The 12,048-nt window shown below is 39.3% G+C and overlaps 1 protein-coding gene across 1 annotated transcript in view; it reads left to right on the top strand.

The window, feature by feature from the left end:
• The window catches only part of GABRB1 (gamma-aminobutyric acid type A receptor subunit beta1), a 409,046-nt gene extending 400,039 nt beyond the window's left edge, over nt 1-9,007 (top strand). The window contains exon 9 of the mRNA XM_015138327.3: nt 8,095-9,007. Coding sequence (XP_014993813.1) covers nt 8,095-8,439 — 345 coding nt within the window. The 3' untranslated portion in view covers nt 8,440-9,007. The remainder of the gene's footprint in view (nt 1-8,094) is intronic.
• Nucleotides 9,008-12,048: the final 3,041 nt, after the last annotated feature.

A 12,048-nucleotide genomic window follows, 5' to 3' on the forward strand; every position in this document is an offset into this window, starting at 1 on the left:
GTAGATTGAGCCCAGAGGTATTCCTCGACAGGGCTTTAAAACTGCCACTGAAAACAAGATTATATTTTATTCCAATTACTAAAATGAGTTCAGCTATATTTATATATTGAAAATATCCACAGCAGTTCAATTCTGTGAGTGGCAACAATTTTCACAGCCTAAGGCACTCACTGAGGATGTTGAGGCAGAGAGGAGAGAGTGAGTGAGATGGAAGGGGCGGAAGAAAGGCTGAACCCAAGTCAGAAAATAAATCTGCACATTCGCTTCAGATTTATGCTAAGGAAAGAAATAGTACAGCCATCACATCAGTGTTCTCTGGACTTCAGTCATTTGAGAATCACCCTATGATTTTTGGCATGCCTTTTGTATCAGTCAGGGTTCTTCAGAGAAACAGAACCAATAGGAATAGAACCAACATACAAATGATAAGAGATTTATTTTAAGGAATCATTTCTTGCAATTGTGGAAGCTGGCAAGTCCAAAATCTGTCAGGCAGGTTGCAGGGTGGAAACTCAGATGAGAGTTGATGTTGCAATCTTTAGCCTGAAATCTGCAGGGCATGTTGGAAACTTGGCCAACGTTTCTACAGTACCGTGTGGAGACAGAATTTCTTCTTTTCCTGGAAACCTCAGTTTTTGCTCTCAATGCTTTCAATCAATAGCATGAGGCCCACTCACAATATCGAGTGTAATCTCCTTTACTTACAGTAACTGTAAATGCCAATCACATCTACAGAATACCTCCTCAGCAACATCTAAACTAGTGTTTGACCTAACTGGAAACCACAGCCTAGCCAAGTTGACACACAAAATTAACCACTATACCCGATGTATTTATCCCCGTTCATTCATTTCAAAGATATTTATTGAATGCTTCTATATGCCAAGTACTTTTCTTGGCTTTGGGGAAACGGCTGTGAATAATACAACATCCCTGCCCCCTTGGAGTAACATTCTAATGGGACACTCAGTGGAAGGAACAAGTTGGATGGGAAGAGAGAAGATCAAGAGTTCTGCTCTGGCCATTTTGAGATTTAGATGCCTCTAAACATCCATGCAGCACTATCCTTTAGGTTCTTCTGTAGTAAGGTCCAGGAGAAAATAAGGAAATGTGAATTACTTTAGATTTTTCCCTTGTCATAATGAAATGTGAGCATGAATATAATGTTAAGAAAAATATGCACAAAATCACCAACTGGTCATATTTCCCTAAATACATTACAAGATACATGCAGCTGTTTTGCTTTCTTCATAATGTTACCTGATTTTTAAAAAACTAATTTTAGGAGGAGAGATGGTATTGACCATTTTCCTCCATAACAACGTGAACACCAGTATTTCAAGAACCTTATCTGTTTTGCTCACCACCATCTTCCCAGGATTGTTGTGTCATCAGAGTTAGAATTTAGAAACCAGATAATGGGGTTTATAAACAGTGCACTGGAGGAAGGAAGAAAAGTGTTCGCCAGCCAGAAGCTGGATTGTTCCTGCCACCTCAGATCTTTATGAAGTAAAATTCCAGGCCTTTCTTTACATGAGAGCCCCTGTAAGACTTGTCTGGGATCAGCAGGCCTTAAGGCTGGGTGTCATGACCTTCAGGAAGGAGATGAGAGAAAGGCTCGGCAGGCAAGAAGAAGGTGGACATCGTGGTTGCAGGAGAGCAAACTTCAAAGAGGCTCTTGGAAAGGGCGCTGACAACCTGCATTTGAAAGAGGTCATAGTATTTGTCCAGTAAAACATTTAGAATCAATAGCGGGTCAGGGTTCCAGTGTTTGTACAGGAGACTGTAACATCAAGAGACTTTATTTGTTGAGATCTCTGAATTTATAAAATGAGGGACATGATGTTCTATTGCTTATGGCGGGGCTGATGTCTTCATCAGTGTCTGGAACAGTGCCTAAGGCATAGTAGGCACTCAGTAAACATTGATTGAATAAATGAGTGAGTGAATGCATGAACTACTATTAACATTTTAAATGATTATCCATGATCCACCTAAAATTGCCTTTTGCAGCCAGGAAATATGCCTGTTTAATAAGGAGTAGAGTGAGAGTGAAATATTGCCAAGCCCTTGGGGCTGCAGAACTAAACTGCATTCTCTGCTCCCCTTTACTGGTCATCTATCTGAAGTGGAAGAGGAAGGTTTCTTGATTGGCCCTCCTGAAGCCTTATTCATAATTACATTCATTTTCTCTAAATTTAGGTTCAATGGCACTCTAAACTTTAAAAAAGAGAATCCATTATGTTGGTTTGAGGAATGTATGATTAATATACTGTAGTCATTCCTTCTAATCAGAAACAGACTTACCTCCCCTGTCACTGGAACTAATGAACAACTGCAGACTTTACCCAAAAGCACAGCAGTATTCAACATGCACCCTCTCAGTAAGTAGATCAGAGACAGAAAACTCCAGAAGGCACAGAGCCTAGAATGCCTGCTTCCTTCTTCTAAATATAGCTGCCACATAGATCAGTGGGGAGCAGTGAGAGGGGAGAAGGAGAAAAGAAGTTGTACATGTTCCTCCCTTAGATTCTCTCCTGGGGCTTAGAGTAGGAATTCCCATACTTGAGGGCACTGTGAGGAGTGGGGAATAATTATCCCACGGGATAGTTCTTTCAACATCAGCAACTTTTGAAAAAAATCTGCTGGTCTCTACCTGCCTTAGAAATTCAGCATATTAACAATTTTAATTTGCCTCACTTCCTTCTGACTCAAGGTTTAAAAACCTTCAATCTGGATTGTGCTCAACTCAGATATAGATATTTTGATATGTCTTTATTAATTAGGCAGCATTTAATCACTGCAGATGTTGGGTCAATGTACAACATGACTTCTTGCTCCCTCTGATGATATGAAGAAATAATAGCCCTTTTTCCATGGATATTATTTTTGGAAAGCTGTGTCAGCTTCAGATATAAGAATAACTTAGATGCCCTGATATGGTTGAGGCAAAGGGAAAGCCACTCTTCTCCAAGGAGAATGGGTTACAGCAGAACCAACAAGAAACTTGTGGATATCAGTAGTGGTATGGCTACCACATGTATACCTTACCCGACAGCAGAAAGCTGGAGGGTGAGGGTAAAGTATCACACTGTAGAAGAAATGCATGAGCATGTACACACACACACACACACACACACACACACACACACACATAGACAGTCTGTTAACATCAGCCTTTAGGACAAGACCTACACTGGGTAAGAAAGAAAATGGAAGTGGGCAACAATTGTTATATAGCTACTTTAAAAATTTTCCTGAAAAATAACATGGTAATGTTGATGTAACTCTATAGTAATGAAATCAGCTTTCATGGATAGTTGCAAAACTAGATCCATTATCTTAAATGTCAAACCCACTTAATGCTATGATTTCTAGCTCAGTGACAGAGAATATTGAGGGATTTGCACATACTGGTAAACTTCATGCAATCGTTAGGCACACATGAATCTGCACCAAGGTTAACCAACATAGGTTAATAAAATGTACCTTGTTAACCCTGACTTCTGTTTAATTAGGAGCATCTGTATGCTTCACTAGCCGATAAATTCTAGCAATTTTGTTTACTTAGAAAGATTCATAATAATGTAACTTAATGATGCATAGAATGCAGATCACATGATTCCATTTTACAAGCATTTTTTCAGAATGCTATGTCCTCCACCTGGAATGTTCTCCATAATCAAAAACTGTCAACGATTGAAAGCCAACCCTTGAGATTACCTAATGAAAACCTTCCATTTATGGATAACAGAACTGAGATGCAGACTTATCCAAGGCCATTTCTGAGTAGATAATAAAACTAGAATAATAACATAGCTTTCAACTCTCAATTTTTGTTCTGTCCTCTACCCATCTTTTAAAACTCAATGCAAGCCCCGCTATTACAAGAAGGCTTCTGTGACCCGCCCCCCCAGTGATTTCTCACTTTGATGAATCCCTAATCATGATATATATTATGCTATTTAGAATTTGATTGAAAACTTGTCACTCCCAATATTATGCTTCACTCATATATCTCTAAGAAGGTAATGATGTCTTATGGACAAAATTCATATTTTGTGATTATCTTATCTATTCCAAAGTACCTAACAAAATCATGTGCTCCAGTCCTTATCTTATAACATACTTCTCCCTCCTTTAAGGAATTCAAGCATTTTGGTCCTCATCACTTCAACCCTACCATCCTCAGTAATGTCAACTTTCATGTACATGACTTTTTCAATTATAGACATACAGTAGAGGACAGAGACTGCATCTAGCTCATTATTCCCAACGACCTTCACCGTCACCTGGCCTCAAGTCTCAAGCAAACATTAGTACATGTTCCCATTGCTCAGAAATATTCTACCTCCCATATCTCCATGTGTAAAATTCCCATTTCTGAATGTAGCCTGTTATCCTCCCATATCTTTGACTTCCTCACTCACTCCCATAGAATTTGCCATTCTCAATCCTTCTCCTTTTCCTGTCTACTGTGTCTCTTCCAGCTTCACTTGACACCCTATCCTGATATGTTTGAGCTAATGCTTTTATTTCTTTTCTTCCTTTGACCTGCAAACTTTTGAAAAGGAGAGTCCATGTAAACTCCCTTCTCCTCCTTGCTACCAATTCAGTCTTTAATCCGTTGAAATTCAGGTTCTGCTTCAGCTCTTATTCTAAGACCACAAATGGTCTTACTGATAAATCTGTGAGCCTTCTTCATTCCCCCTGTTCTCTCTGAAACACTATTGACCATTCTCTCCTTCTGGATACCCTTCTCCCTCCTTGAGTTTCTCTTCATAGCATTCTGTTCTCTACCTCTATAGTTTCTCTGTGTCTCTTTCACTGACTGCATAGGTGCCTCCCACTCCTAAAATAATCTCAGCCCCAACATTATCCCAGTCATCACCACATATACATTACTTGCTGGACACCACCACAAGGATGCCTAACATATATCACAAATTCAACCTAAACAGCAAACTCTTTTTTTCCACCCTATACATGCAACACACACCAGACACCCCATTTTGCTGATGACAATGTAATCCTTTCAGCCTAACAGGCTGACAGTTTCCAGATCACCTTCCCTTCCTTGTGCTACAAATCTAATCAGTTGCCAAATCAATTTCATTTCTATTTTAAACATTTTTCAAAAGCTCCTCTTTAGTGTAGTTTTCCTTTTCTTTCTGCTACATTGTCCTAGTCCAGGCCCTCATTATCTAGCCCCTGAGCACCCCAATAGCTCTGGTTGGGAAAATAGGACTGAAACCTAAAGTCAACATCAACACAAAGTAATATATGCTAAAGGATATGTGAATGGAAAAAAAAAAAAGAGAGATCCCTAACTGGCTATGCAAAAGTGCAAAAGTCAGATCTGGACACAGATATGTTTCATCTGACCGAAAAATCATTTTTACACTATTGAGCCAACTTTAAGGGAAGACAAAATAAAAATCAATATGTTCAGGTTTTCTGGTAAAGGGGGTGATCTGGCAACATTAGGGTCTAGTCCATTCAGTGTAGCTGTCAACCGGAGCTGAGTTGCAGTCTCCTCCTTAGACATCTGCTCTCCAAGGCCCCATAGGCATCACCATTCCCTAACTTCACTTAATTACTTACTCTCACCTGGCCCTACTCAGTCATGCTTCTTGGTCCCTGTAGGTGGCCGAGTTTGTAAATTCTGTTGTAAAAGTCAGTGCTAAGGGTTTTTGATGGTAAGGACGCTCATTGTGCTCAGCATATATCCTTGACACCTAACACTTTATCTCTCACGCAGTAAGCACTCAATAAATGTTGGGAGAAAGTTTTGGAGGTGACTGTGGGCAGGCAAAGTACAAAGGCACACAAAGAAAACAGGATTTAAATTGAGCCTTGGCCAAAACAGGTGGATTTGATTAACATACAAAGAGAGAGAAAATAATATTTGAGACAAAGAATATTCTGTGTTTTAATCCCAAATTTGGTACTGCTGTTTAATCTTATTGTTTAATTTACTTAACTTCTTTGAGCCTTGGTTTCCCTGTCTGCTGAATTAGGATAACATATATGTCATAGTGTTGTTATAACTAAGGTAAATTGCTCAGTAAGATTCAATTACTGAAATACTGGAATTACTGAGATAAATTACACAATAGAATTCAATAAATAGTAGTTATTAACAACAAAATAATAATAATAATAACTCCCTGAATAAAGACACCAATAGAGGTATATGGTCAGGGCATGTGGGTAGCCCAATTAGTCCGAAGCAAAATGCTTCACAGAGGGAAATAATGACAGATAAAAAAGGAGAGAGAGATGACGGAAACCAGAGTCGGTTGCCATTTCTCTCTCCAGCCAACTCAAATCTTAAAGCTAACAAATGCATCACTGAATTTCCTATGGTGTGTAACAAAGGCCAAGGACTGTGACCTGGTCCTCCCAGTAGAAAGTGCTTTGAATCAGATACACATAGGTTCTAATATCAGGGCTGGCACTTACTAGCTGAGTAAACGAGCCAGATTGTTAACTCTTCTAAATCTCAGTTGCCTTATCTATAAAATGGGTATGGATGGCCTTTTAAAATAGGGTTGCTGTATTAAACAAGTAATATATATGCTAGGCTCATGGTGGAAACTCAATAAATCTTAGTTCTTTAAACTGTACTACGGTTGTACCATCATGTGCTATCTATCCTCTGTCCCTTTCTTTTCTTTCTCTCTTGTTTGTATTTGCCACCCATGTTTTTCTCTATCTCTTCTTTGCCAGGCTCTTTTGCCTCCTTACCTATACCTAGTGTGTTAGGTGTTTACTAAGATTAATCTCATTCAAAAGCATTTATAGAACCCTTACTGTAAGTCAGGCACTATGCTAATACACATGTTAGCACAGCTCCCTCTACTGGCCTTGGAAGTACTTCAAGCTCATTTTCATGTATGAGTCACGTCCCTTCCAGGTAAATCAGTTCGCAAAGTATATCAGCTTGAAGTTAAACAAGGCCACATCCTGAGCCAAACTATGCTCACATTTTCTGTAGTTCCAAAAGAGTATGTGTGGGCATAACATAGAGAAGAACCAGGAAACCTGCGATAGGTATCACTGGAACTGCAGGAAGCATTTGTGAACAACAGTAGAGGAACAAAAGTCAAAGGACAGCCAGGCATATCCTTTGACCCATTAATTATATCTGTCAATTTCACCTGAGGAAATAATTATGGATATGCACAAAGATTTAACTATAAAATATTCCTTCTAGACTTGTCTGTAAGACTACAAAAGTAAAACAAACCTTAACATCTAACAACAGATTAATTCAATTGTGGTTTACTCATGTAAGCTATTAATGAAGCGTGTCACAGAGGAATATTTATTAACAAGGAAAGATGCCCAGGCTGTATTATTAACTGAGAAAAGCAGGTTGCAAGGCAAAATATATGAATGAACCTGTGTTTGTAAGTATATATGAATAGAGAAAATTCTGGAAGTCAAGCGAGATGTTAATGATTGACTCTGAAGGTGGGATTATGAATTTTTACTTTTTGTTTTGTGTTTCTAGCTTTGTTTCCATGTACCACTTTTATAACAAGAAGAAATACACACGCGCGCACACACACACTAGTGTTCTGTGAGTGGAGACAGATGACAGCTGGAAAACTAGCAAGGTGGATGGATGATGATAGATAGATAGATAGATAGATAGATAGATAGATAGATAGATAGATAGATAGATAGATAGATAGATAGATAAGGTAGATAGATGCATGGCCAGCTGGATGGATGGATGGATGGATGGATGGATGGATGGATGGATGGATGGATGGATGGATGGGTGGGTGGGTGGGTGGGTGGATGGATGGATGGATGGATGGATGGATGGATAGAGAGATAAGAGAGATAGAGAGATAGACAGACAGACAGATAGATTAGAGATAGATAGATAGATAGATAGATAGATAGATAGATAGATAGATAGATAGATAGATAGATCGATCTCCACACGGGAGGCACATCAAGCCAGATGTTTAGGGAGACAATGTTTAATGAGCCTTATGGGGTATCATTAGTAACAGGTTAATGAAAACAGGCAAAGGTCCTGCAACTTGTGTCGGAGCCTGTTCTTTTTGCCATCAGGTCGACGCCCACGGTAACATTCTCCTCAGCACCCTGGAAATCCGGAATGAGACGAGTGGCTCGGAAGTGCTCACGAGCGTGAGTGACCCCAAGGCCACCATGTACTCCTATGACAGCGCCAGCATCCAGTACCGCAAGCCTCTGAGCAGCCGTGAGGCCTATGGGCGCACCCTGGACCGGCACGGGGTGCCCAGCAAGGGGCGCATCCGCAGGCGCGCCTCCCAGCTCAAAGTCAAGATCCCCGACTTGACTGACGTGAACTCCATAGACAAGTGGTCCCGAATGTTTTTCCCCATCACTTTTTCTCTTTTTAATGTCGTTTATTGGCTTTACTATGTACACTGAGGTCTGTTCTAATGGTTCCATTTAGACTACTTTCCTCTTCTATTGTTTTTTAACCTTACAGGTCCCCAACAGCGATACTGCTGTTTCTTGAGGTAAGAGATTCAGCCATCCAATTGGTTTTAGGTCTTGCATATCAGTTTTATTACTGCACCATGTTTACTTCAAAAAGCCAAAACAAAAAAAAAATATTTTTTTCCAGTCTACCTTGGTCCAGGTTATCGGCTCTGTAAGAGCTCTATTAATTGCCATGTTTACAAACAAACAAAAAGAGAGAAGTTAAATAGGTAGATCTTTAGCAGTCTTTTCTAGTTGCCCTGAATTTTACTGATTTATTTTTTAGGGAAAATGAAAAGAGGACCTTGCTGTCCACCTGCACTACTTCCTGGTAAACTGTAACAATCTTCTGCTGCCAAAAAAAAATAAAAAATAAAAAAAATAACCAAAAAAAAAACAAAAACAAAAAACAAAAAACAAACAAAAAACAAAAAAAACAATTTCCAGGATCTCAGAAGAAAAAAACAAAGCCATTGATAAGTTACAGATTTCCAGGAAGAAGGCAAAAGAAAAAGGAGCTTAGAAAGGGAAAGAAGAGTCCCTTCTATCCTTAAGTTCTCCCGTGTCCGTTGTAAAAGGGCTCCACAGCTCCATAGAAGAGGAAAGGAAGGGCAAGTGCTAGTCAAGGTTACACAATCCCAACCTGCCATCTTCACCGCACCATTAAGCTGGATATTCTGAAACATGCTTCTTTCTCAGACTTTCCGGCAAATTTTAAATTAACATTAGAATCCAACCTGGTCTACCTGGTAGCCATTGAGAACATTTTTCTTTTCTTCTTGAGAATAAGGAGGCAATGGGAGGGAATGACCATTTTTCTAACTGGCCATTTCAAACATGCAGCCCTGAATTCATCTCATCAGTCTGGAACCCCTTGATGCTGTGCCAGGAAGCCATGCCACCCCAGTTCCATAGTTCCTGCTCCAGAGAGTGTGGGAGGAAGGGGATGGTGAGCAGTTTTTGCTTGAGAAAAATATTGCGCTTGCCATTAGGAAGGCAAGATTTATGTGCTGTGAATAGGGTGCCTGGGCAGTTATCTGAACTGCCAAATCTTAAATCAAATAGTATATATTTCTTTGCCTTCTAGAGAGCAGTATCTAATGGTGACAGGCTAGTCACACAGGCCTCAGCTGCCACTTTATGGCTCTGCTCTCTGAGCTCTGCATTCCAGACTGGAATTAATGCTTTGGAAAATACACAAACACCCATGTTGGTGTCATTCCCCTTCAGGACCAGATTTCCATTTTAAAGAAAATCTTGAAAATAGCAGAACTACAGATAAAAACAAGAGCAATGACAAAAGCAGTGGAGCTTCCAACACGTGCACGAGTCCCTAAAGAACAGACCCTGTCTACACTCATTAATCACTGTCATTGCTCCTCTGCCTTATCTCTGCTTGTGGATTACTCTTGGCCATGGTTCTCATAGAAGGGGCATCCTTCAGTAGCCCAACATAATTCTAAACATGTCCAACCAGCTACAGTTGAGATTCTTCCCATGTTATGTCATTGAAACCCTGTCCTTTTATTTTTCAACCTTAATATCTAAGAATTCTGTATGTTCATTTGCAAGACTGAATGAAACTGTAAGCTAACCAAACGGTGATGCAGGAGGTTTGGGACCTGACCATGAGTGTGAAATAAGGGTTGAGGCAGCAATAGGGACAATGGCCTGGCTTAATGATCTAACTTTTTCCCTAAGACTGTGATGAGGGTCCATGTTTAAAATAGCATCAGCTTCTGGAAGTTACAGACTTCACTGGACAGATGATGCTGAATTTTTACTGATGAGCTGAAGGGGAGAAAGTAAAGATATTCTTTTAGAAAGCAAGAGGAAAAGAGAACCTCAAAAGAAATGATAGTTAAGGCTAAAGATAATATATGTACAAAAACTCTGCTTTAACTAGAAAAAAATGATCTCAATGGTTTCATGAGAAAACAGTGGGGTTATAGGGACCATATTTTTATTTGGATTTTTAGTTGTATTATCACGCTTTCCTGGTCAAGGAAATCCCCAGCCTTAGGGCATGAAGTCATCCATTTTGAAACTCTTCAGTCCCTTGGCAGGGTGAGATGCTTTGCCATCATAAAATGGCCAAATAGAGTGGCATGTGGCCATGTCAGTGATTGTAAGGTTAATATTCCGTAATGACGACAAAGGAACCACTGTGCAGCCATTTATTTTAAACACAGGAAGGAAAATTGTTAGCTGATGCCTAATAAAAATGAATCATTCTGGGTGTCAAAGCTCTTTTAAAAGCTTTTAAGAATGAAATGCTAAATCAGATAGGAAGTATCTGTAATCTATGTTCCTTAACAAACAATTTATTTTATCTATTTAGATTATTCTTCTTGGGAAAGATTGAGAATATTTGTATTTTTATTATATTTTTATCTTGCCTTTAAAAATCTAACGATTTTGATGCTGTAGTTTTAGATGTAAAGCATCTTCGAGAAAAAAAGAGAACATTTTGAATTCATATCTTAACCTTTGTAAAATGTAAACTTATTAAGCCTGAATCTACCCATCAGGCACAAAATGGCGTCACCATATGCCCTCCTGGTCAGTAGAGGGGCCACAGTCAGCATTATGCAAATCCTGTTAAATAGCTGATTTTAGACGCAATGGCAGCCAGAAGAATGGAGAAGCTGCTAATATTTACGGTTAAAGACCTCTGTCCCCACTTCTTTCTGGACACCTCTAGGCCAAAGTCTTCCCTCCTTGGCTCCACTCCTAGCCAAATCCTCCCCTTTCAGGCTGAACAGTGAATAGGAAAAAAAAAAAAAAAACAAACAACTTCCTTCTCTGGCTGTCTCTCTTGTCTTGCCCAAAATCATGTACATAAAACATAAATGTTGTTGGACATTCTTAAGTGCCCTCAAAACTGGCCCCATTGTTGAAAGATTCAGATTATTACATGATAGAGGGATTATTATTCAATCATTACTGGGGTTGTTTTCTTTTTGCCATGAAAATAGCCATAATCCCCTGCATTACTTAAGCTGAGGAAGAGGCTGAAAGTTACACAGACCCACTCTCTGATGTCCAAGTCATGTCCAAGTAACCCCACGTTTATAGTTCAGAAACTGTGACATAAACTGTGTCATAAACTTCACTTGTGAAAGCCCCATGGAAATTCCATCTTTCACTGGACAGTGATGACTGCATACTCATTCCTTCCAATCATGTTCCTTGGCTTAAAATATTAGGGGTGACATGTGCATTATACTTACCAGCTTTGTGAAGCAAAGATCCAGGTCAAGACATATTTTTGGCTTGAATTATCCAGGATTATTGCCTCTGTTTTCTACATTGCCAAATAGAAACAGCAGATTGGTTGGTAATTCTGCCAACTGAATGATATGTGTTTTCATACACGCCATCTTTATTGTGCATTATAATCAACAAAGGGTCTTGAAAATGCAAAGAGAAAAAAATGTGGTGCAGAGAATAAACTTTGGTTTAAGGGTCCAAGGATAGGCATTCCTTAAAAAGCATTATGTACGATACACAGAAATGTTGACTAAATTCCATCTTTCTAAAATCAATGACTAT

The sequence above is a fragment of the Macaca mulatta genome, chromosome 5, assembly GCF_049350105.2.
Source record: "Macaca mulatta isolate MMU2019108-1 chromosome 5, T2T-MMU8v2.0, whole genome shotgun sequence".
Lineage (NCBI taxonomy): Eukaryota > Metazoa > Chordata > Mammalia > Primates > Cercopithecidae > Macaca > Macaca mulatta.